This window comes from Accipiter gentilis, chromosome 9, assembly GCF_929443795.1.
Source record: "Accipiter gentilis chromosome 9, bAccGen1.1, whole genome shotgun sequence".
NCBI lineage: Eukaryota > Metazoa > Chordata > Aves > Accipitriformes > Accipitridae > Astur > Astur gentilis.
In genome coordinates this window covers 21,080,203-21,104,223 of record NC_064888.1, presented here as the reverse complement: position 1 = coordinate 21,104,223, position 24,021 = coordinate 21,080,203, and the positions used below count along the sequence as shown (strand labels likewise).

General features: G+C 40.9%; 3 protein-coding genes across 18 annotated transcripts in view; 2 read left to right on the top strand and 1 right to left on the bottom strand.

The window, feature by feature from the left end:
* HELLS (helicase, lymphoid specific) overlaps positions 1-16,349 on the top strand; it is a 70,542-nt gene extending 54,193 nt beyond the window's left edge. For all 11 annotated transcript variants that reach the window (XM_049809780.1, XM_049809784.1, XM_049809783.1 and 8 more), the window contains 14 exons: positions 372-554; positions 812-955; positions 1,545-1,741; positions 2,438-2,534; positions 3,500-3,661; positions 4,176-4,318; positions 5,961-6,099; positions 7,529-7,612; positions 7,700-7,819; positions 9,589-9,705; positions 10,598-10,757; positions 13,951-14,047; positions 14,259-14,335; positions 15,974-16,349. In XM_049809780.1, the coding sequence (XP_049665737.1) occupies positions 372-554; positions 812-955; positions 1,545-1,741; positions 2,438-2,534; positions 3,500-3,661; positions 4,176-4,318; positions 5,961-6,099; positions 7,529-7,612; positions 7,700-7,819; positions 9,589-9,705; positions 10,598-10,757; positions 13,951-14,047; positions 14,259-14,335; positions 15,974-16,071 (1,818 nt within the window). In that variant the 3' untranslated portion in view covers positions 16,072-16,349. The remainder of the gene's footprint in view (positions 1-371; positions 555-811; positions 956-1,544; positions 1,742-2,437; positions 2,535-3,499; positions 3,662-4,175; positions 4,319-5,960; positions 6,100-7,528; positions 7,613-7,699; positions 7,820-9,588; positions 9,706-10,597; positions 10,758-13,950; positions 14,048-14,258; positions 14,336-15,973) is intronic.
* The window catches only part of TLL2 (tolloid like 2), a 321,269-nt gene that overhangs the window by 195,384 nt on the left and 101,864 nt on the right, over positions 1-24,021 (top strand). The gene's annotated exons all lie outside the window — the stretch shown is intronic.
* PDLIM1 (PDZ and LIM domain 1) overlaps positions 22,010-24,021 on the bottom strand; it is a 45,718-nt gene continuing 43,706 nt past the window's right edge. Inside the window, exon 5 of one of the 6 annotated variants that reach the window (XM_049809815.1) lies at positions 22,010-23,162. In XM_049809815.1, the coding sequence (XP_049665772.1) occupies positions 22,976-23,162 (187 nt within the window). In that variant the 3' untranslated portion in view covers positions 22,010-22,975. The remainder of the gene's footprint in view (positions 23,163-24,021) is intronic. The other 5 variants (XM_049809814.1, XM_049809811.1, XM_049809813.1 and 2 more) reach the window with 5 other exon arrangements.

Sequence of the window (24,021 nt, the reverse complement as noted above, 5' to 3'; positions counted from 1 at the left end):
TGATCTTTTAGAGGGAGAAGCTAAGGGAATTCTTTGGAGCTTGTATGAGTAAAAATTTGCATAGTGTGAGCTATACTCGCAGTTGAAGTGCCTTTTGATACAACACTAATTTACATCCTTTCCTTTGATACTGTTCTGGGGTTTTGGGGCCTAGTCAGGCACTTAATTGGTAGAAACACGTACACCTACGTATGAATGTCTGGGGCTTACAAGACACTTGTATTTGATTTTCTCCATGATGAAAATATTCTCATCTGCAATATAAAATGTGCTTAGTAGAGAGTTTCCACACATGTTACATTCCTAAAGATGTCTGTTATTCCTAAGGTGTGTTGCTTATTTTGCATTGACATTTCTTTTTCTGTATGTAGATGCTTTGGGAAAATGGTATCAATGGCATTTTAGCTGATGAAATGGGGTTGGGGAAGACAATCCAGTGTATTGCAACAATAGCACTGATGGTGGAGCGAGGAGTCCCAGGTCCATTCTTAGTATGTGGTCCTTTGTCTACTCTTCCAAATTGGATGTCTGAATTCAAGAGGTTTACTCCAGAGGTAAAAGAAGTGAAGATTTTTCTTTTTCTTCCTTAGGTTTAAAAGAACAAATTATTTAATTCTTACTCTTAATTCTTTGCCTTGAAACTTTTTCTATATAGAACATCAGTTGAATTGTAGTTGTTTATGTGGTTACTACACACTGTGCCATGTCTTGCATTTACAGCCTTCTTGTAACAGAGCTAATTATCTCTACTATCTTCTGTTTAAGTTTAAATGAGCTTAGTTCACCTGGCTTCTAAACCTCTCTCTTTCAGATTCCACTAATGCTCTATCATGGAGCTCAGCAGGAACGTCGTAAACTGGTTCGTAAAATTCATGCGCGGCAAGGATCATTGCAAATCCATCCTGTGGTCATTACTTCCTTTGAAATAGCAATGCGAGACAGAAATGCCCTGCAGGTACCTAAATTCTCCTGAAAGCCCTAGGATGGGTGAAATGCCTCATCACTAATAACAGTGCTTTTGAATGCAGGAAAAAAACCCTGCATGCTGCCTGTACTAATGTTATACTGTAGCATTTATATTGGCATTCACTTCTGTTTCCTTGGGAGCAGTGGCTCTGGAATCTTACGCTTAAGAAGTTCTTCAAACAGAACACTATCCAAAAAGTGAATTAAGCAGATAGTTACAGCATATCTGCTCTCTTCATTACCTCTTATGTAGGTGGTAGTGACGGAGGCTTGGAGTAAAAGCTATACTTAGTGTATAAATATCATGGTTAACATCAGAATGGTTGTTTAAGCGAGATGAGTTTCTTGTAGAAGTTTTATTGTAATCGCCTAAGCTTTCTAAATGTAGTCACCATGAAGCACGTATATGGCATTAACTGGACTCGGCTCTTCTAGTCTGGCAAAGTGAGAAACAACAGTAAATAGAATCTTTATAACAGGCCGTATCACACAGTCTTATTAGTGCTGCTTCTCTCATCTGGCACATGTTTTGGTAGAGTAAAGCTAAAATTTACTGAAATAGCCTTTGTTCTTTACAGCACTGCTTCTGGAAATACCTGATAGTAGATGAAGGTCACAGGATTAAAAATATGAACTGCCGCCTTATCAGAGAATTGAAGCGATTTAATGCAGACAATAAGCTCCTGTTGACTGGTACTCCCCTGCAAAACAACCTGGCAGAGCTTTGGTCATTGCTTAACTTCCTTTTGCCAGATGTGTTTGACGATTTGAAAAGGTAGGTTGCGATCTGATGGTGAAAACTACTCTCCTTTGTTCTGTTTGGGCATTATTGTGACTTTAATTATTAAACTTGTATCAGCATGCAAAGAGCTATTTTGTGGCATGGTTGTAATTTGGTATGATTATTTGGTGGCAAAGGCTTTGAAATGTGTCTTGCCTTCACACTTGCTTGTTTCAGAAATAAGGAAGTAATTGTTGGCTAATTAGCTCTGTGGGTAGTGGAATCTCAACTCTGAGCTAAGACATGAGCATCTGGGATGAAGAGATGTTTGTCTAATCATAAGTGCCTGGTGCTGCTTGAGATTCTCTGAGGCGCTGGAGAAAGCTGTTTGAGGCTGGCAGACATGGGACCTGTGGGAGACGGATCCTTTTCTGAAGCAGTAGGAGGTTAGGTTGAAGAACTTTGCCAAAATGTTAGACTAATATTGGAAAAAGACATAGGCAAGAGTGAATATAATAGATCATAGTGAATATTTCAACTAGTACAAATATTTTTACCAATCACTTAAAACCTCAAGCATCTGAATTGACAGGTATATTTCAGAAATACCTCCTGTTCACGCTCTGTTCATGATGAATATTAGTGCTTTGTTTTTCTTAAATCACAGTATAGGAGAAGAATAGTATACTTAAATAATGAAGAATAATAGCTATGAAATAAACTATTACTTTTTTTGCTTTGTTTTTATAGCTTTGAATCCTGGTTTGATATTACCAGCATTACAGAAACTGCTGAAGATATTATTGCTAAAGAAAGGGAGCAAAACATCTTGCATATGCTGCATCAGGTTTTCACTTATTCTTTGTGTTGTTTTTTTCATGGTTTATTTCTAACATTGACCATTGTTATGAAATGTGTCAAAATCTTGTTTGTGGAGCTGAATTCTGGGCCCGAGGCTTTTATTATGGCACTTCTGGACTTCCTTAGACTTGTGGGTTTTTTCAATCTTTACAGTACTTAAAAATGCTGGAAAGGAACGATATACCTCTTTGATAATGACTCATTTTTATTCTTGGAACTGAATTGAGTTTAGTCAAACTTAATTGCAGTTGCTTGCTTCTGTTTGCCAAGAGATTTAATTGGTATGTTTATTTTGTTGAAAGAGAACTTTGAGGGAATTCATGTAACTTTTAGGTGTTGAACAGAATACCTTTTGACAAACTAGTTGTATAATGTAGCTGTCTTCAAAACCAAACTAACGCTCAAAACTTTTTTTGAGGGGGTGTGTGTGGAAATAAATGCTTACAGAACTATCATTTTCCCATCATAAGCTGATGGTGAGAGATAAAAATTTTATCTTCTAGATATAATTCTCAATGACATTTTATTATTTATTTCAGTTAAAGGTTTGGGGCTTTCCCGGAATGACTTGATTTAAGAAATTTAACAATTAAAATCAGCTGTTTCATAATACAAATACTTTCAGTTAATGAAAATTATTTGAAAGGTCTGTAATGTAGTTACTACTGGACCCTTATTAAACACTTTAAAATATTTCAAATGTCAATGGATGTGTTATTTGAACACATGTATTACCAGCATGTGTGTAGAAGTTTTGGGTAGGCATCCATATTAAAAAATGAAATATGGAACTCTGAAAAGTAACTCTTTTGCTTTAAATTGTCAAAATAGCATTATATCAGTAGACTGGTTGGGGGCAGGGGATGTTGGTTGGGGTTTTTGTTTTTTTTTTTTTAAACTAGCCATGTTGAGAGCTTTGAGTCATTGTAACACATCTGCTCAACATTTCAGATTCTGACACCTTTTCTACTGAGAAGACTGAAATCTGATGTTGCTCTTGAGGTTCCTCCTAAACGAGAAGTTGTGGTATATGCACCACTGGCAAAGAAGCAAGAAACTTTCTATACTGCCATTGTAAATCGCACCATTAGGAAACTGCTTGGAAATAATGAGGTATCTACTGATGTGAATGTTAGAAATGTGCTTGCTATTAATGGTTTGTAGGGAAAAACACATTGGTATTGCTTCATTACCATTGTAACTAAACCCACTTTTTGCTTAAATTTTAGTTGGATCCTTTTGTTATCTATTTCAATGGCGGTTACTGTGAGTGGCCTCAGTGGGCACAGAACTAATACAATATGAGTGTAAATATGTTCTTGATTACTTGTAGCTTGGGGGAAAAGATAACAATTTTCATAGTGTTAACAGTTTCTGCTGTAAAATCAGTAAGGTACTAATGCAGCTTTTAAAAATCAAGCAGAAGCTTTCAAAATCTACAATTATAGACCTTTAAAATTTGGGCTGCGTTTTCTACTTAGTAAAACTTAGAGCTGCTGAGTCTAAGTAAATATTGCATGATGAATATCACTGAGACCACTTTTCAGTATTGAGAATTCTTGGGTCAACATAGGTCTTTGAATCTGAAGCTATCTGCTGTTGATGGCAATGTTATCATTTCCCACAGGAAGAAGTAGTTGAGTTGAGTCCTACAGGCCGACCAAAACGCCGTAGCCGAAAACTGGTTGATTATTGTGAAGAACATAATGGTTCATCTGATGACTTGGAAAAATTGATCAGCAAAATGCAAGAGGAAGTAGAAAAAGAGAGGTGCCTGCCCTAAAAGATTTTCTCTCTCTCTTTTTTTTTTTTTTTTTTTTTTTTTTTTTTTGGTGTGTTATACTGAATATCTCCATCTTGGTTTGCTTCCAGAGCTTTGCTTATTCAAATTGATCAAGAAGAATGGCATTTCGTAATTCACTATCCTTGTAGCTTTATGATTTGTTTCTTTGCTTTTACCTAATATTTGCTGGGCCATGATAGCAATGATTAGGTTGTACTGTCACTCCCTGACTCATTAGAGTTATAGTTAACTACAAGACAATTACTCCTAGACCTGTGGCCTTTGCAGGATCTAGCAATAAAATTGCTTTTTGAGTCCCTGTTTTCATTAGTCACAATCTTAGGTAGGTCTTGTGATGATAGTGGTATTGATAATCCATAAAGAGCTAAAATGTCCTAGTGTGAAATGTAATTCCTTTGGGCTGTTAAAACATTTTGGTGAAACCACAGCTCTTCACCAAAGCCTCAAGGTCTAAGATGGTGTTTGTTGGGTGCCAGCCATGGAAGAACTGCTTCATCTTAGTTATTTGGTAGTTGAATTTCATTGTAATAGCTTAGGTCCTGGCTATAGCTAGCAATGAGGACAAAGAGCTTGGCTTATTGCTAGGTTTTGCAAGGTTCAGGTAAACCTTTTGTCTTCAATGTCCAGTTACCTTCAAAGGTATATCTTCCATTGGCTCAAAGCCAGGACAAGGGATAATGCTGGTGTGCTAACTACAGTTAACTCCTAGGTTTTTGTGGAATTACTTGGGAATACTTGGAAGCAAAGCTTAGGCTCAAGACTGGAGAAAAGGGAGGAGTAGTTTTCTTGCTAAATTTTGTAAAATGTGTAGGCTTAAGCTGAGGCCTGGAATCCAAATGGCCAGCATGGTTATTGCTGTTTTGGTGACAGGTATTGGTCACTTTCTGGTGAAGAAGATCAGAGTTGAGATTCAGGACTGAGGGAGCTGAGGAATCATGTTCATTCCTGTGTTTGGCAAGGTCTATTGGTGGCTCTAAATGGGTTGGAAGTCCCTTGGGCATAAGGAAAAGCAGGTTAATCTTCAGGGTTGAAATGTATTTATCTTGCTAGATTTTTATTGTAGTTCAGTGTACTTTGCAGGAACAGACACTTAAATATATGTTTGTATTAGTTTTATGGTATGCATGGATCTCTTCTGTTGGAGGCAGTACTTAGATGTGGAAGAGCTAAATAGCTGTATTTGTTGTGAATCCTGCAATGTGCACGTGTGGCTGAAATAGGATAGGCGGAGAGTTGATTTTGGAATAGCTTATGTATTGTTCTGCAGGAGATATGACCATTTGCTCTAGACAGGGCTTGCTTCTGTTCCCTTTTCTGCTGGGTGACTTGCACAAGTTGTTTTTTCTGCTTCTGATTACTCCTGACTGTACTGTCCTTTTGTGTATTAAACAAATAATGGCAAACCCTTGTGCCTTTGGTGCCAAGTGTGGCACTAAAAGAAGTTTCATCTGGTAATAGTTTTACTAACTATGAGGGATTTTGAGGACATTTGACACAGCATGTGAATCCATTGCTTGATTTTGGTTTTATTGTTTTTTTTTCTCTTCAGTATCTGTAATGTAATAAGGTGACACTTTCTGTACTAATAAGATGACGTCTTTTTTCAAGGCCAGTGGTAGAAGTGAGCATTCCCATGGATTCAGAGGTGAACCTTAAACTGCAGAATATTATGATGTTACTGAGGAAGTGTTGTAATCACCCCTATCTTATTGAATATCCATTGGACCCTGCTACACAACAATTCAAGGTATTGAATATTTTAAAGGATTATGAGAAAAATTATTCCAGGCATTAAAAAGCAATAGACTGTGAGCTAACAGCAGTAAAGAATGACCTTTTCAATGTATTTGACATATGCCTCCCCATTCAATTCCAGCAGTGTACTGAATCATTCTTTGAAGCTTCCTATAGCAGCAGTTGTGGAGACCACTTCAGCCCTCTGTGCTTATTTAGCCTTTGCACAGTGATGCCATAGTGTTCATTACATCAGTGCTCATCTGCTGGGAGCAGTTACCGAATTCAAACAGTAGCTGGGTTCCATTGACTCGGGGTGTTTTAGGATCTGCCTCAAGCTCTCCTCACAAAGGTTAATTTTTAAAACAAAAAAATGCTGACCTTGTAAACCGTTCATGACATAAATTGTACACGCTGCAGGAGGTTGCGGTGGTAACTTAAGTGTGAGGTGTTGAAGGGCTGAACCAAGTACAACAGAGTCTGCTTAGAGCACATAGCATCCTTTCTCCTCCTCAAAAGGGAAAAAAATCTAAATTATATCACAAAGGCCATCTGGTAGTTTAATCTACACAAAGCAGTGGGCAATATAGGACAGTGTGAAGTAATTTGAATTGAAAGAATCTTGAACTGGGAAGTTGCTTGCACATTCTAAATGTAGGTTTGGTGGCATGTGTAGTCATGTTTCCTGTTCAATGAGTGATAACAGATTCAGGTGCAGTCAGGAGCAGCCTGTTGAAGTTTATCAATGTAAGGTTAGTGCATAAAAAGCAGATAGCCCAGTCTGGGTGATGAGGGAAAATTAGTTAATGTGTAGAAAATGCAGACTGACAGTTGGCACCACTTGCAGGAGCTAGTACCTGCTCAGGAAAATGGATTAGAAATTATCAAGGTGGCTGCTGTATGGCTCAGACCTGAGAAGCTTCTATATCCCTGCTCTTAGCCCATAGCAAGAATTAGATCTAACAGACTCTCTTGAGCAAAACAGGGGTCTAAGGTAGCAGTGTAAAAACTTGTTCTATGAACATTTGTCACTTGGCTCATGTGTAGTAACACGTTCAGCAGTGCTTCCTTATATCCAGTAGGTGGAAGCCTTGTGCATTAATTACAAGCTGGGAAAGAAACAACCGTGCTTTTCCATGTGGAAAAATTAAAATCATCAGGGTTTCTCCTTCCAGAAATGGGATGAAAACTAATTAGTTTTTGTAAAAATTATTTGGGCGTATGAAATGGTGGGGTTTGATTTAGTTTAATTGTGATTTAGCTGGTTCAATGTAGTTTGCTAAAATTCACGTTCCTTCCAATCTTATAGCTTTTAGTTTAAAAGATGGTACAAGGTTGTTTCTGTGAGAAGCTTTCAGACAGCTTTTGTTGGTGCTTCTGAATCAGGGAAACCTTTGGTATCCTTCCTTCCTAATGTATGATTCCCTTTCCCCTCTTCCAAGGTTGATGAAGATCTAGTAAAGAATTCAGGCAAGTTTCTACTCTTGGACAGAATGCTTCCAGAACTGAAAAAGAGAGGGCATAAGGTAAAGCTAATGATTTGGGGGGTGAGGGGGCATAGTTGTCTTCTTATGACCAAAAAATGGTATTAAGGAATCTTCCTGGTTTTGTAGGTCTTGTTGTTCTCTCAAATGACTATGATGCTTGATATTTTGATGGATTACTGCTATCTGAGAGACTTCAAATTTAGTCGATTGGATGGCTCTATGTCCTACTCAGACAGAGAAGAAAATGTAAGTAGATGTACATGCCCTTTGAGCCTGTTAGCAAATTCTTGTTCCTGTGACACTGCAATGTGATTTCACAAAGCATTTAGCCTTTAATAGAGAAAAGACATCTATGTTGAAAACTGACATCCTTGCTGCTGCTTTTAATATCTGCAGCTCGGAAATACTGAAGCAATGAAATGTGTTACTAACCATTATCTTGGGGTATGCGTAGAATGGTGGGTGTTTATGTACTCTATTGCCCAAATGTGAAGTATGTAATGCATCTATATTGTGGCAGATGCTAATCTCAGTTTTACCCTTGCACGTATTGTTTCCTAGTATCCAGGATGTGATGCCAGCATCTATGGGAGCATGCTGCAAGTCTAATGCCAAATAAAGTAGATAATGAGGTTTTGTACCTAGTGGGACACATGTAACTACAGCCTGAAATTGCATGTGGATTTGTTCCAGTGCAATCCTTTGTTCTTGCATACTTGTAGTGGTTTCCAATAACCACAGAATGCCTTACTACCAAGGCGCACATATTTATCATTAAGCGCAGCCATGCAGGGTGGTTCTGGAAAACCACCTCTGAGGGTTTGCAGGGATGAACAAGAGCAATGCATATATGGAAGAAGTACACAGGATGTATCTAGGGGTTATGCTGCAATTGCCATCTGGTCTCCAAAGTATGCACTGGTGTTTGTGAAGATACAGAAAAACAGTGGCAGATGACAGATCATCGAGCTCAAACTGTGCTTCCCTTTGCCCAATTTTTTTCTGTGCCACAGTGTGGCTGAGGAAAACCAAACCACTGAACACTTAGGTTGCTACTGTTAGAGCAGATTGTTAAAGAGGAAAGGCTAATTAGCAACTTGTCAGCAAGCTATAGTGACTTTTATTAAGCTGGTAAAATTTTATACTGCTGGCTTGTGGGGATTTTAAAGAGTTGATTGTGTGCCTGCTACAGTGTGGTATGGATGCAAGTAAGAGAAATCTTCCAGGTCACCAGTCTAAGTCCAACAGGGCTCTTCCCAGCTCCATGATTTGCTGCAGGTGCTGCAGATGCTGATGTCCAGGAGACCCCAGAGGATATGGGGCTTTTAGAGAGCTTGGTTAGCTGCTTCCACCTGGCAGTGGGGTGATGTTTTCTTTTTCTTTGCTGTGATCAAAGTCCTGAAAATTACTATATACTTCCAATTTTCTACCAGCATGTGGGTGGCCGGACTAAGTAGACTAGGTTTTGACTGGTGTTGCAGACCTAGTAGGAGCTGTGCTGACACTTGAAAACATTTTGCAGTGAAAATGGGCTAGATGCTGAGTAGGAGGCCAGAAAGTTACTCTTAATTTTGAAGCAAGAGGAGGAGGTATACAGGGTGGCTGGAAGTTACAGTCAAGTTGGCATCAATATTTTAGATTGTTGCTTGTGTCAAGAAGTAGGTATGTTTTTAGGCTCTGCCAGCTTGGACTGTGCTCACCTTGTTCATCACTGGATGGTAGGTTATGTGGAGGTGAATGTGATTTGGACCATACCTCAGTATAGTCACCTCCACTTTGTGTGGTAGGCAACTCATTGACTGGAATCATCAGATAAGAAAATACAGTTGCTTCACTTCTTGGTCTTGTCCTGTCCCAAATGCATGCAGTGTTTCTTAAAGCGTTAGTTTGGCCTCTGACAGCATGTGGTGTATTTTCTGTGTTCATCTTTTTAAACACAGGTCTGTCAAAATAAAACATTAGCGACGTTGTGTTTGATCCGTCTGCTGTTTTTTAATAGATGAATTCTTTTCCAGATGCATCAATTCAATACTGACCCTGAAGTCTTCCTGTTTTTAGTGAGTACAAGAGCTGGTGGCTTGGGCATTAACTTAACTGCGGCAGACACAGTTATCATATACGATAGTGACTGGGTATGTTGACAGACTGTTAACCTAGTGATACATGTCCTAAAATGCTTTCTCTATTGCTGCTTTGATAATAAATTACTAACCCATTATGGTATAGTCAGTTTCTGTAACTTTAATGGGGTGTTACATGAAGATAATACTAAGCAGTGTATGCAAACATGTTATATATGAAGTATGCAGCCTCATTTGAAAAGTCGTAGCTTATTGAATACAACATTAAAGTTGATTTCCAAAACTAGCCTATTTGCCCTTGAGTTACACCAAAAGCAGGAGGGTTTTTATCTTCCTGTTGAAGATACATTTCCTTCTTCCAATTTATTATTTAAGTCTAAATGTAGCCAGACCTTCTACAGGTTCCCTGTTTCCAACTGCTGCCATGTTAGTACCAGCCCCTTGAATCTCCTGTGACTTGCCACATGTGTTCTAGCTAGCTAGGATTCTGCTGCTCCTGTGAACCTGGAGGCTGGGAAGAAGAGAGGTATGGAAGGAAATGACTGAAGACCTCTGCATCTTCACTTTATTTTAATGGACACCTCTGGTGTTTGCATGACTATTGAGCTTCAGGAGAGCTAAAGCAGCTTCAGAAATGGCTGAAAACTTTGTTAATCCTTTTTCTTATCTTCCAACAAAAATCCCCCACAAACCTACATCCAAGACCCTCAGATAAATTTGTGATACAAAATACGTCCATCTGTTGAAAACTGCAGCACATGGTGCAGAAGCAATCTGAGCTAGTTGGGTTACTCTGGCAAGAGATGTAGAGTTCTATTTATACCATGGGTGCCTTGCTTACTGCGGCCACTCTGACTCTCAGAGCTCACTATTGAAAACGCTGCCTGTGGCACATGTCTTAAGTGGTAAATGGCGTAGCCAACTTGTTTCTTTTTCTGCTCAGAACCCCCAGTCGGACTTGCAGGCCCAAGACAGGTGTCACAGAATTGGCCAGACAAAGCCGGTGGTTGTTTATCGTTTTGTGACAGCAAACACTATTGACCAGAAGATTGTGGAGAGAGCAGCTGCCAAGAGGAAGCTGGAGAAGCTGATTATCCACAAAAGTTAGTATCTTTCTCTTATGACTTCCTGTAAGCATGTGCTACTTCTTTAAATCTCAAGAGAACTCTTACCTGCTCTGTTTTGTGACTGCTAAGTATTTTTTCTTAAATGCAAAAAGCTTCATCCTCTTAACAAGTGCCTATATAGTATTACTTTTCAAAATGCATTGTTAGACACATTGTAGGTAAATTCTGCAGCAAATTAAAGGAAAGCGCTTCTAGTATTTCTGGAATCACCATGTTATGACTACTGCTTTACTAGTAGGTAAGGAAAAAAAGATGGGTGATGGGACACTGAGCATACATGGAAGAAATATAGGTAAAACCAGGCAATAAGAGAGTAGAGCTCTGGGCTTGTTGGCAGCTTGTCAGCAATATTATAGTTTGTCTGACCCAAATGTTTTTGAACTTTTAGCATCAAAAATGCTGGGGGTAGATGACAAGTCTGACTTGATTATCTTTTTTAAAATCAAATGAAATGAACCAGAATATAAATGGAAAAGCAGATTAAAAAAATTCTTACTGGTTGTAGTTTCATTTATAACAATTCTTGATAATTAATTTATAACAATTTGGAGCAATATGCCTACTTAATGACATCTAGAGCAGTGTTATATGATGTGAGGTTTAGGAATAGATTTTTTTTTTTCCAGTTGCAGTGGCAAACTTGCTTGAGTACGGAGTGTTCCTATTAAAATTGGTAAAATGGGTAGAGAACACAGAAAGTTGGTTTCTGTGGGATTCCTACTAAACTTGGTTGAGATTGCAAATCCTGCAGCTGTAATATCACTGTAAAAAATTTCAGCATCATGTTTGCATCTGTCCTTCTGAATTTAAGACTAGTATGTTATAACCATAGTAGAATAGTCCTGTTTGAACAATTAACCAGTGCTGAATGGAACAATAGTCTTTGATTTTTATGTGCAGAAAGTGGTGATTCTTACTGTGTTCTTGATTATATAGCTGGTCATACTCGAAAGTCTTTAGAAAGTGACTGGGTTGAAGTGTCTCTTTTGGGGGTAAATTTTTCTGTTTGGGTCCTACAAGAATCCTGCTTTGCTTCTGTAGCTTATTCTGTTTGTGATATTTGGACAGTAGTTCCCTTTTGCATTTTCCAAACACTAAGCTCACTTGAAAAATACAATTCTTGAAACTTCATATGGGCTTCTGACAATAATTAGCCTTATATTAAACTTTAAAGGAGGTTGGGAACTTCTCATAGTATATTAAGGGGGGGTGGGGAGGAACCCAAAACATTTTCCTGAAGGCATAAAGGGGCAGAAAGACCATACCTGTAACTGTCTACTGCACAGTGCACTGCTTGTCAAGCCTAAGCTGTGGTATGCCTCTGGTTTTGGATGATCTTAGCTAATCCTTGTTAGATGCTTCCTTTATCCTAGCTTTAGGCCTTTTCTTTGTAATTTGATTGCAACCCCTGTCTTGGTGTGACTGCTGTCTGACTCTTTGTAGGCATGTAAGTGACCAATTTAAGTAAGAAAAATTTGGGTTTTAATGATTTGATTATGGTCCAACCTGAAGTTAAAACCAAAGTGGCAAGATAAGCGCACAAAACAGAATGGGCTCTAATAGTGGATGACTGCCATATACTAAAGTAGCAATGGGAACTGGGACTAGTTATACTGGAAGGAAGCTAAGTGTCACGTTGGGTCATGCAGTAAGTTGAGTATTGGTAACTATTGGTGAATCATATCAAAATCTTTGCAGCTTAGGTAGGGGTATCCCCTCCAGGAACCTTTGGATCCACTGTGTAAATGTAAAAGTGATGTAATAGATCCTGTTATTTTTAATATCTAAAAAGCGTTGGAACTTTGGAGGAGTGAATGAGGAAGGAATATCACAAAGCTTACGTAAGTCAGGCCTTTCAGGTGTCTAACCATGTAGGGCGTGTACAGTACAAGTACTGGAGCTTAAGAACTGAAATTTGTTGCAAAACGGAATGCTTTTTTGGCCTCAGCACCAGTTTACTCTTTCCATCTTGTGCTTCTGTTTTATTGAAGAAAGTTGCCTAAGAAACTGAGAACCAGCATGATTTTAGTTAAATTAGTAGATGTCAGACTAAGAGGAAGTGATGGACAAACTTCTATTTAAAATGTTAAGTGCTTGATAGTCTTCTGTATTTTTCTCTGTGTCACTATTATTGCAACCCAAGACCTGTATAGCACTAATTCAATGCTATATAGTTTGTGAAACTGAAAACTAAAATGGAGAGACTGCATCGCTAATAATGCACAACAGGACCTGGATCCTGTGTGTCACAGCAGGAGATGTTAGCGGGGCGGAGGGGAAGAATCCTATAGCTCAAACTCCTCTGGAACTTGCATCTGATTTGCAGTTCACAGATGAACAGCCAGTCATTGGAGGGAGATGGGAAAAGGTGTGGGGAGGACTTCTGAAACCAAGATGTAGGAAAGAACAGCAGTGAGTGTGATGAAAGGGATCAATGAAGACTCATTAATAAAATGGGTACGTGTGTTGATAAAAACTGAAGAAGCTTGGCACAGAGCAGTAAGCCATGGCTGTCTCATTGAAATGTGCAGAGCTGAGCTTGACTTCATCCATGCTTGGCTTTAGTTAAGTTATAATCCTGTATAGGTTTTTTTTTGATATTTGGGCTGACATCTAGATTTGTGTGTAGATAGGCATTAGCATAGTCTTTTCCAAGAAACCAACCTGTGTCAGATATATTACTTTGTCATGTCTGCCTAGTCCCTTAAACTGGGAGCTCTGCAAACCACACATCTTTCCTGTATTTCCTATCTTGTGGTTAATACTGCTTGCTTTGTTTCAACCAGCTTACAATACAAAGGGAGCAAACTTCAGCATCCACCATCTAACTTTATTTACAATGTTTTTACTGTAAGTAGAACTAATGGCTTTTCTGCTCTGTGTGTGTGTGTGTGTGCATGTTGAATTGGTGTTTCAATCAGTTCTTCTGCATACTACAGCTAGAAGGTGAAAGGCCTGCATGTAAACTCTTAATGTACCTCTGACTTTTTTCATCAGTTAGGCTATTAGCGTAAGGTGTGTTTACCTGAGGGCTAAGACAACGAAACATAGCCATTAGTTTTGATATGCAAGAGTAATTTGTTTGATATGTGCATCCAGCATTGATTTAACAATTTGCAGAAATTGTTCCTGTCTCTGTGTACTTTCTTAAAACTTCTCCTTTCTACAGATCAGTTTAAAGGTGGCAAATCTGGTCTAGCACAGTCAAAGAGCTGCCTGGACCCTCAGGAATTAATAGAATTACTGAAATCCAGAGACTATGAGAGGTATGCAGGTTTCATATTTTCCTTGGGCCTTGAGTTTGTAACTTGCAGCTTGCAAGCAGCTGTCAGTAGCTCTCTTGTCTTAAGTGGTATGTGGATCTTCATAGTGGAAAGAATGTCCTAGGGATTCTGCTGTGTGGGAAAACTGATTTCTATGCAATACTAACTGTAACGTGCTTTTATCTGTATTGAGAAATTATTTCTTCCTCAACAGGGAGGTTAAAGGATCTAAAGAAAAAGTAATCAGTGATAAAGATCTAGAGTTACTCTTGGATAGAAGTGATCTTATTGGTAAGTCAGAGTTTTTTCTGTTTTTTTTTTTCTTTTTTTTCCCCTCTTCAACAGTAAATTCATGTTTTGTAAGAGTCTTTACATGTAGAAAGCTGCCATAGCTTCACTTTCCTACAGCTGTGTTGTACATCTGAAGAAGGACATTTTGGTCTCTTTCCTGACATTGCCAACAGGATTTGCTGAAGAAGAAATAAGAGACCTTAAACAAAAGTATTCTAGAAAACCACATTCACACATAGTGTGCCCTGAGCATACTGTGAACAAAAAGGATAGATTAGTAGGTGTTCTGCAAAGCAATTCCCCTGTAAGTTGCTATAATTGATCAAAATAGAAATTATTCTCAGAAAATACTTATTTTGGCAAACTTGTTTAAAAACCTATTTTGATACTATCATAATTCAAAATGTTGTCTAACATTGGGGGGGGGGTTGAGCTTTTCAGAGTTACCATGGCTTGTCAAAGGATCAAATGTTTTTAATAAAATAAAATTTGTGAGGTTGTCTGCAAATTCTAGTGCTTGATCCAGCCAAGATATTATAAAAGAACCTTAACTTTTCTGAGAAAGGAAAAAATTATTGTTGAATTTGTCTAAACAGTAGATTCAGTATGCTTTGCTACCTTCAGCATCTTTAGCAGAGATAAACTAAAAGCATCAAAGCATAGATACAGAAAAAATCAGTCATTACAGAATTTAGAAGTAAAAATGATAGCTAGCCTTAAATAAGTGTGATATGTATAGTCTGAGTAAAATAACTTTGCCTTAGGAGAACTGTTGGCTATACTTAAATTTTTTCCCTAGATTATCTAAGGAAGTTGTTTTATAAAACTGCTTATTTCAGTTAACTGACTGTTAATATAGAAAATTATTCATGATGTGCTGATAATATGTCTATATCTTTACAAGTTCAGGCTGTGAAACAATCTGATTTCTCCTTTCAAGTTGGAGAAGGTGCCATTTATTTTGTGTTATTAGTGTGCATATTTATAATGGTTGCTTATTCTTTGGGTTTTTTTGTTGGCTATACTAAGCAAAATTAGTATATTAAATTTGTCAAAAAATGTTTATAGAAAGATATTAGTGTCTAGCATTATGTACTGAATATTTACTACAGCTAACTGCTGTTAATGCTTTAGAAACTGCACTGCCACCTCCAACCCCTGTAAGCCATAATTACTGAATTTGATACAAAGACAATACTCTTTCATTAGCTGTATATTCACTGGAAGGGCAACTTAGTGATTGCAAGGAAAACAAGATGTAGGTCTTTGAACTTTAGAAAAGAATATTGTTTAGCAGAGCCCTAACTTTCTGTGTTTCTCCTAGTAACTTCACTAAATAGTTTTACTGCATTCTGTTTTCTTCTCAGGAAAATGAGACTAGTTCAGGCAGGTTTTAAAACTGCTTATTTCCATTCAGATGTAGCCATAGGTGTTGGAATTTTTTTTTTCTTAAGTACAGAAATGAAAAATACTTTCAAGCACAAACTTTTAGTAGCAAACTGTTGATGAAGGAGCAAAATTATTTTATCAACTTGCTTTCCAAATCCAAAAAAAAATACATACAACTTCTATGTCTGCAATAGTACGGTTGCACCACTTCACCTATTATTGTTGATCTTTGTTTTGTTTTAATCCTAGATCAAATGAAGACCTCTGAAAAAATGAAAAAGGAAAAAATGGGTGTCTTCAAGGTCCTAGAAGAATCATCAGATTCCAATGCAGAGTGTGTGTTTTAATGTGCAAATGTGGTCTGTAGTCTTACAGGACAAACATATGACTGACATCAGATCTTCAGAGACATCACTTAGACATACTAATCCTTTATGCTGACTTTCTTTCCTTGTTCAAATCCCTTGTGTTCTTTCACTGAATTTTAACATGTTCTACAGTATAATGCAGGTGATAGTTTCACGTTGTAGCTTTGGTAGGCTGTCATAACAAATTAAGAAAATAAGCATGTTTCACATTAGCAGCTAGCTCTTGTGTTCAGTGGTAAAAACCAGCAGATTTGTGTTTTTAAAAAAAATAATCTTCCTGTGGAAGTCCTAAAACAGATTTGTTTTTTTATATGGTGTCAATTATGGTTTTACTTGGAAGTGAGAGAACATGTGCCTTTGTTACAGCCAATTGTGTAGCTTCTGTTTTTAACTTCTGCAAATTATTTTGATTAAATAAACATCTTGTTTGTCCTAAAGGTGTAGGGGTTTTAGCATAGCTTCTTAAGCTTTGCTTATTTTTGTTGTGTCCATTAATTCACTCTTTCCCTACTCAATTAGCATATTAGCCAATCTCACACATTTAAAAAAACAAAACAAAACCCACCAACCAACCAAAAAAACCCACAACAAAAGCTGAGTCAAAAAAACCCAAAATTTTTCTGGTGCAAGCATTATTTCTGTATTGACTGGTGCATCAGCCTGCACACCTAAGGTGCCTGTTTGAAGGGAGCTAAGGGTACTGGAAGGGGAGAGTGCAGAATGACTCTGGCGGTGTGTGCATGACCGAGGAGTACTTTCTGGGAAGGGAGGGTTTGAGACTACAGTGGGACAAAAAAGACAGGCGAAGGCTATTACTTGCATATGTAGCCTCTAAGAGCCAGCTGTAAGCAATGGTTTTCAACTTGGCCATCAGGTAGTTTTCAAACTTTTAATTCTGGTTTGTGGAAATGTCATCTAGGTGTAGTTAGAAGCTGCAGTCATGGAATGGCAGCTGGAGCTGTCAGAGTTGCAGTTGTGCTAGTCATGCCAAGGCATAGGTAACATGGAATAAAATAAAATCCTACCTAATCTATCAGACTTGAGAAACTAGTTTCCAGTCACTTTGATTGTTCTTACTCTCCATCTGTTAGCCTGATTTAGAGAAAGTTACTTTATATTAGTGAGAGATGTTTATCCTTACTTCTATAAGGGAAAAAATAAATGTTAAGTTAATGAGTAGGCTGGCTTTGACCTTTGACTATTGAAAGCCATGTCTTGTTTCTAATTGTTACAGACAAAAGTTTGAGTTTACTGTTCAGTTACTTATTAGCCTGAATAATGCAAAGTCCAACATGTGCTGTCTCTGTGTGTTACTTAGATTTGCTGAGCTACTATGTTATTCTCCTTTATGCATTGTTTTATGCTAGTGAAGACCTACTACAAGATTTAACAGTTTGTATCTATAGATAACATGGTATGTATCTATAATAGTATCAAATGGAATAATTGTAAAAGTTTTAATAATAACTGACATAACTGCTTCCCCATGGGCTTACCTAACTTTTTAAGACTGATTTACCCTGCTCAACCTGCACAGCTACCTGAATGTCACTGCAGGCCAATATGGTGGAAAACAAAAATGAACAAGATTTTCTATCCAAGAGCTAGCATGGCTAGGATTTAATAATAATTGCTGCCTTCCTAAAAATGCATAAACAAGTGTTAATGCTAGTGGTAGCATTAGTGAAATGTAGTCACTGTTTAGCCATGTGTGGAGCTTGATGTTATTTGGAGAGACTTACTCCACAGAGCTGTGGCTGCTTTTCTAGCCCACCTTCAAAAAGCAAAAGCAATGCATGTTTTTTGCTTGCTGCTATATAGGAGCCAATGTCTGTCCCCTTTTTTTTGGCTCCCAAATTACTGTGAATGGCATTGATCAAAGCAAGCACAGTGCCTTCCATTTCTTATTCCTACAGTCGAGAGTAATGTTCACACTTGCTATCCACCAAGCTATGAAAGGGCATTCCAGCATTTGTGTACTTAATGCCTACAGGCAAAGTCTAGGCCACGAAATGAGGGCTGCTGGTGTTTAAGAAAGCAGCTTTCCTTTGTACCAGTGGGGGGAGATCCACAAGTAAATGCAGTTATGACAATGTGAGGATGCCTGGGGTGGGGGGGAGGGGGTGTGACTGGTGCTAACAGTTTTAAATTGTTCTGGGTGAATGTCATGTCCCAATTTCTCAGGATGATGACATCACCAAACACATGCTCCAGGCTTTGCTGATCTGGGAATCAGTTCAGGGAAGACACTAAGGGGAGCCCTCCTGTTGAGTCAGGAGGTTCAGAGCAGACCCCCTTGCTTTCTAGAATCCTCAGCGAGGAGCCTAGGAGCAGCTGGATCCACTCCTAGTCCCAGACTTGGTCAACGGTTTATGTCTAAAGGGATGAGGTGTAGGGATTACGGAAAAGGAAAAAGAGAAACAAGACAGAGAGGAAGAGAAGAGAAAGATTTCACCAGTCCTGGGTCCAGTGTTGGTTCAGTCAGCCAAGAGGTCTGGTTCTGGGGGGCTTGTGCACATGCTTCAGTTTGTGCCCTTTTATCATCCTTGCCTGTCCTTCGGGCAGGCACTCGAACTCATTAGGGTAATTAGGTAGCCTTTGGGCTGTGGGCTTGGGGGGATCATTTGGAGAGTAGCTTCCCCTTCCCTGCAGATGTGATCTTTCGCCATCCATGGTGAGCTGCCCTGCTCAGCATAGCAGGACAGGGAGCTGTGCACCCTCCAGCACAGCCTTCCCCTCCTGACCTCCTCCTCTTGCTGATGGGCTTCTTTTCACCTGGGGTTCCTTGCTAGGCAGGGTTGCTTGTTACAGAGAGTTAGTTGTTAAGCAGAACTTGCCCAACTATAATGTTTTGAGACATTAACTCCTTCAGTCTCTCACAGTGAAATAATCTCCCCTTGATTGTCCATTAGAGAGAAAAAGTATTTCAGCTGATACAAGACAAATGCACCCAGATATACTCAGCTTTTGTTGCTCCTGTTGGGGATGTTTGAGTTGTTGAGACCAAATACATGAACAGAAAGATGGCGTCTCAGCTTGCTTGTGTGTTGCTATGGTGTGTCTGTTAGGTTTGTCTCTTTTTTTTTTTTTTTTTTTTTTTTTTTTAAATCTGGTAAGTCATATTCTTGGGTGGGGAGAGGCTGCTGATGGTTTTTCCAGGTGATGACAAGAAAACGTGGTAAACTTATCTCACACTAGAATCTATTTAATGGCATTTCACCAGCACTCAAATGCACTCTGCACATACCATCATTTGGGTATTTTTACTTACCTGCCTATCAAAGATGATGTTTGAGCTGCTAAGACCCTACCTTGACAATCTGAGCTCAGAGGGTTACCCTTAGTGGATGAAACTTAAATGTACAAGCTGGCGCAACCACCCTGCTGCTCAGTGCTGTTTTGCTGGGTGGAGGGTGGTGCTGATGGCGTGGGGTGTGAGGAGACAATGAGGGGTCTGTTTTGATTATGCTGTTAGGGGTTTTTTGTTTTGTTTTTTAATCCTTTTCTATCTATCATCTGTTTTATCCTGGGGACCAGCAGCGGGATCTTTTTAACTGGGTAAACAGTTTTAAAAAAAAAGTGATTTGAGTTCTCAGCTTGGAAGGGAGATGTGCTATGTCATCCCAAGAAAGGTCTCTTCTCCAGCCTGCCACGGCCCGCAGCTCATGCTGTGCTTGCGGCTTTCCACACTGCGCCTGTGCCCCGTGGAGGGGGGGGCTCCTGCAAGCCAATGGGGAGCAGCAGTGCACATCTGCTGTCTGCTGCATAAGGAGAAATGGGAGATGCAGCGGGAGGCAGGGAGAGGCTGCAAGCAGAAACCCAAATCTGTGTTAAAAATGACAGATTGTGCTTTGTGTTGTGCTGTCTCACATAGGTCTGGAGCCCCTCTGTGGCAGGATGCTAGCTCATTTATAAACTGCCTGACACTCCGGATATGAACCTTTTATGTATTTCTTACATTATTGTTAACTTCTGGAGCAGGTGGCTCAGCATGGTTGCAGGCATGACCCAGTTTAACCTATTGTTATTGTTGACAAATTCCAGATGCCAGCTGTTAAAAAAGTCCAGAGGAATTTGGAAAGTCAGACTACAGTGAACACTGAAGTTGCCAAATATTTTGTCCTGCATCGTAAAAAATAAATACATTCCTCTTCTCAGCGAGCTACAGCAGAGAGTGATCAAAGTCCTCCCCAAGTAATGAACATGAATTGCCTTGGCTAGCCTGTTCCCATGGTAATAAATTGGATCAAGACTGGTATCTGCATTAGAAACCTACACCTCCAGAGCTACCCCACAAGCCTTTTGTAGTTCCCGACTCCTGCGTCAAGCCCTGCACAATCAGTGTTTTCCCAGCAGCGTTGCCAGCCTTCGCTGCAGGAGCTCGGCTGGGTTGATAAAGCAGGCGGCTCTAGACAAAGCAGGGCTTGTTGTCTGTTTGCAGCCCAGGGCTGGGGTGGGGAGGGCAGGGGAGATGCCAGGCATGGTTCAGGCTCTTCCGTCCTGACCCCCTGACACAAGAACAAGCTTATGAGGTTATCATCTGGAACGAGCCCCGATTTGCTGATGGACATTTGTACAGTACGAAAACATTTAGTGACTTTGCACGCGCTGGAGGGCTCAGCCCATGCGCTGGCATTGGGATACAGCACAGCAGAAGGCCCCGACGGCCAGAATTTTCCTCCCACAAGGCAAGAACGCAGCCATGCGTGGTGGGCAGCCAGGAGCCCCCAGCCTGCTGAGAAAGTGGGCAGCAAGGTGTGCAGTGCTGGGAGCAGTGCTGGTAGCAGCCTGCGCACTGATCTGAGATGCAGTCAGAGCAATTTGTTGCTATAGGTTTATTCCTTCAGCCCGGCAGGTCTGTGGTCTCCACTGCTGCACTGGCTTTTTGTCTAGTCCAGCCTGCCTGCACCTGCCAGTGCTGCAGCACTGAGAGCCTTTCCCTGGGGAAATGCGCTGCAGAGGGGAAAGAATTAACCCCCGTTAGCAGCACTGAAGGGAGATGTCACCTCAGCAGGCCAAAATAACCCCCACTCTCACTTTGAAAAATAAAGCTGCTTCTGTTACTATCTGGAGTTTGTGCAGGTGTGTGTAGGCATGTGCTGGTGGCATGGAGAAGCCAGGCTTCTCCCAGGGATGATCTGGCCGAGGAGTTTGCTGGCTGGGCTATGCCATTCTGCCTTGCTTGCCGCTGCCCATAGAAGGAGCCTAAGGGCATGAGCTAAATTTAGCTGGGTTGGTGAATTAGTTGCCTTTCCAACCTGCCAAAAAGCTGTACAGTTGATCTGGATGGTGGGAGGCTTATGATCTTGGTGACAGGTCAGCTTTACCTCAGATAAGGATTGGTTTTTTGGGTTGTGCTTTGGTTTGGGTTGTTGTTTTTTTTTTACAAAGCAGCTGTGCTGTGCTGTGATTCATCATGATGGAGAGGAAATACAGGGCACAACAGTAAAGCATTGCTGAAGCTGGTTGGGACTTTCCAGTACAGGCACATGACCCTGTCCATAGCTGTTGCAGATGCACCCACTAACCTCAGGGCTGGAGGCGGCCCTCTGCCTGCCAGAGAGGGCCTGTATGCAGCTACAAACCCTTCTGTTTTCAACCTCTGGCAATTTGTTTTAAAGCAATGACACCATGTCTTAGAAACCATTTATTTTTACACTGAAAGAACAGCCAGCAGCTCATTCAGAGGTGTGAGCAGAGAAATAACTTCACCGCAGACCGCTTCTTTGGTATACATGGGTAGTGGCACTGCTGCTCAGGCACCATCAGCCCTCATCCAGTACACATGGGGCATGTGCCCCCCCCCGCCCCCATCAGCCCCAAGGCACCCTCCAGTAGCCATGCATGGCTGGCAGCATCTCAGGGCGATGCCTCTTGACAGCCACACGGAGCCTTGCAGAGGGGACTGTCTCACATGTCTGCAGACAGAAACAACCATGGCCATGGGGTCTGTCCTGGGTTGGATGAGGGGATGTGCGGTGGCAAGACCCACCCTCACCAGCCTGCACCCAGTCCTGAGCCTGCGATGGCGGGGGAGGGAGGAGCTGGCACAGAATGGACAGCGCCAGATGGAACAGCAACAGAGACTACGGCCACTCAAACTTTCCCCTCTTTGTTCCAGGACTCCCTGGTTTCCAGCAAACATCAAGTGGACATTTTTTTTCATAGAGCTCAGTTTGTGACCGTAGAGAACAGAGGGGCACCTGGGTGATATGGTAACAGAAGCATTGACGTGCCTGGTCCCATCATCATGAAGCGATGCTGGATGCAGAGGTGGTAGCTCTCGGCTGCCTTGCACTGGAGACAGGCCACCAGTGCCACCTATGGTCTGTGGCTTGGCTGTGCCCACCTGGCCCTTGCTGGGTGCCAGCAGGCAGATGCTAACAGCAGCTGGGCAGCACATGAGACCAGTGTGACTCAACTTTGTAATTCCCTCCCACTGTTCTCCAGGGTAAACACAGCCACGCACTGGACACCACTTCTGCTGCCCCAGGAACCCCGGTCCAGTGCAGAGGGATACCAGGAGAAAGCAGACACATCTGCCTTGTGGATTCACCCTGTTTATTGAATGCAAACAGAAGGCAAATAAATGGAACACAGAGAGACTTTGGCCTCTGCTCTTCCTGTGCGATTGACAGCACAAAGGAGGAAAAAAATAATAATTCTGTGTATTAAAAAAACCCAAACAAACAGTGAAAGAGGAGACAAAAAGAATGTAGTGACATCTCATGTGAACAGATGGAGGATTAATAATGGCAAGGAAATTCAAAGCCATGCCTAGCATTCCTTATTGCAAACAAGATTCGGCGGGGGGGCAGGGATGATGCTTTCCAAGGAAAAGCAGCAGAGAAACGATCCACACTGGCTTTGTGAGCAGCATGGTTTACTTTGGGAAGACTGTTACCACCTCATAGCCCTCTGGGGGAATCACCCGCTCCCGGGCATGCTTCTCACAGTAGATTTGGTCTTCCACGAAGAAGTGTCCTTTCTGCTTGAGGTTGGTGCCGCAGTCACTGCACACGTAGCACTCAGGGTGACGCTGCTTGTCCCGGATCTTCACAAACACCCCTCTGGGGAAGGAACCACCAGCACCTCTCAGTGCCAGGCACCCTCCTTCCCAGCCACCTCCCACCCAGCCCAGACCCACACCAGTGCTGAAGGTGGACAATCTCCTCCTGCTTCCAACAAGATGAAGTATAAGCCCTACCGCTAGTCAGGCAGATGTTAACAGCACTTTTAGATTCCAACATGTGCCAGCAATGGGAGCCTTCCTTTAAAAAGTGTTTCCTAGCACCGGCCTGCCTAAGTTTCACAGGCACAGTCCTATCACCTGTGGTGGCAAGAATCACTGTGATGGCATCTTTAGCTGATGGCTGGAGACAGCACAACAGCCTTCAAATGCCCAGGATCAAATGACAGGCATCAGCTTGACCAGCTGGGGAACTAAATCCAGGTCCAAACCAACCGGATTGCAGAACAAGTCCAGAAATGCCTGCCACTGCCAACCAAGGTGGATGAAGGCTGCACAGCCAGCTTCTGCCCTTTTGCTAGTGATGGACATGCCAGGTATATACAGGAGAAGCACAGAGACCAGATCCTGGCTCTGATCTCACACACTGCTCCTCAGGAGCTGCAGTGAATGGCCCCAGCCAAATGTGGGCCAGCTCTTAATGGAAAACTTCACAGCTTAACCCAGCAGATGATGAGGAAAACTACATAGCAACTCATTAACTACCACCAGCAGCAACACAACTATTTGCCAGGAGTACAATTTCATTCCAGCAGCCATCTATGTTTTCCATAATTCATTAGTTTTTAGTGCTATTCATAGCCTTGTGCTTTCTCCCCAGATCTACCCAGCTGGTAGAATAATTGTAGGGTTTGTCTACAATTCATATTTTACAGGCTAAAGATTGCCTCTGTAATAAC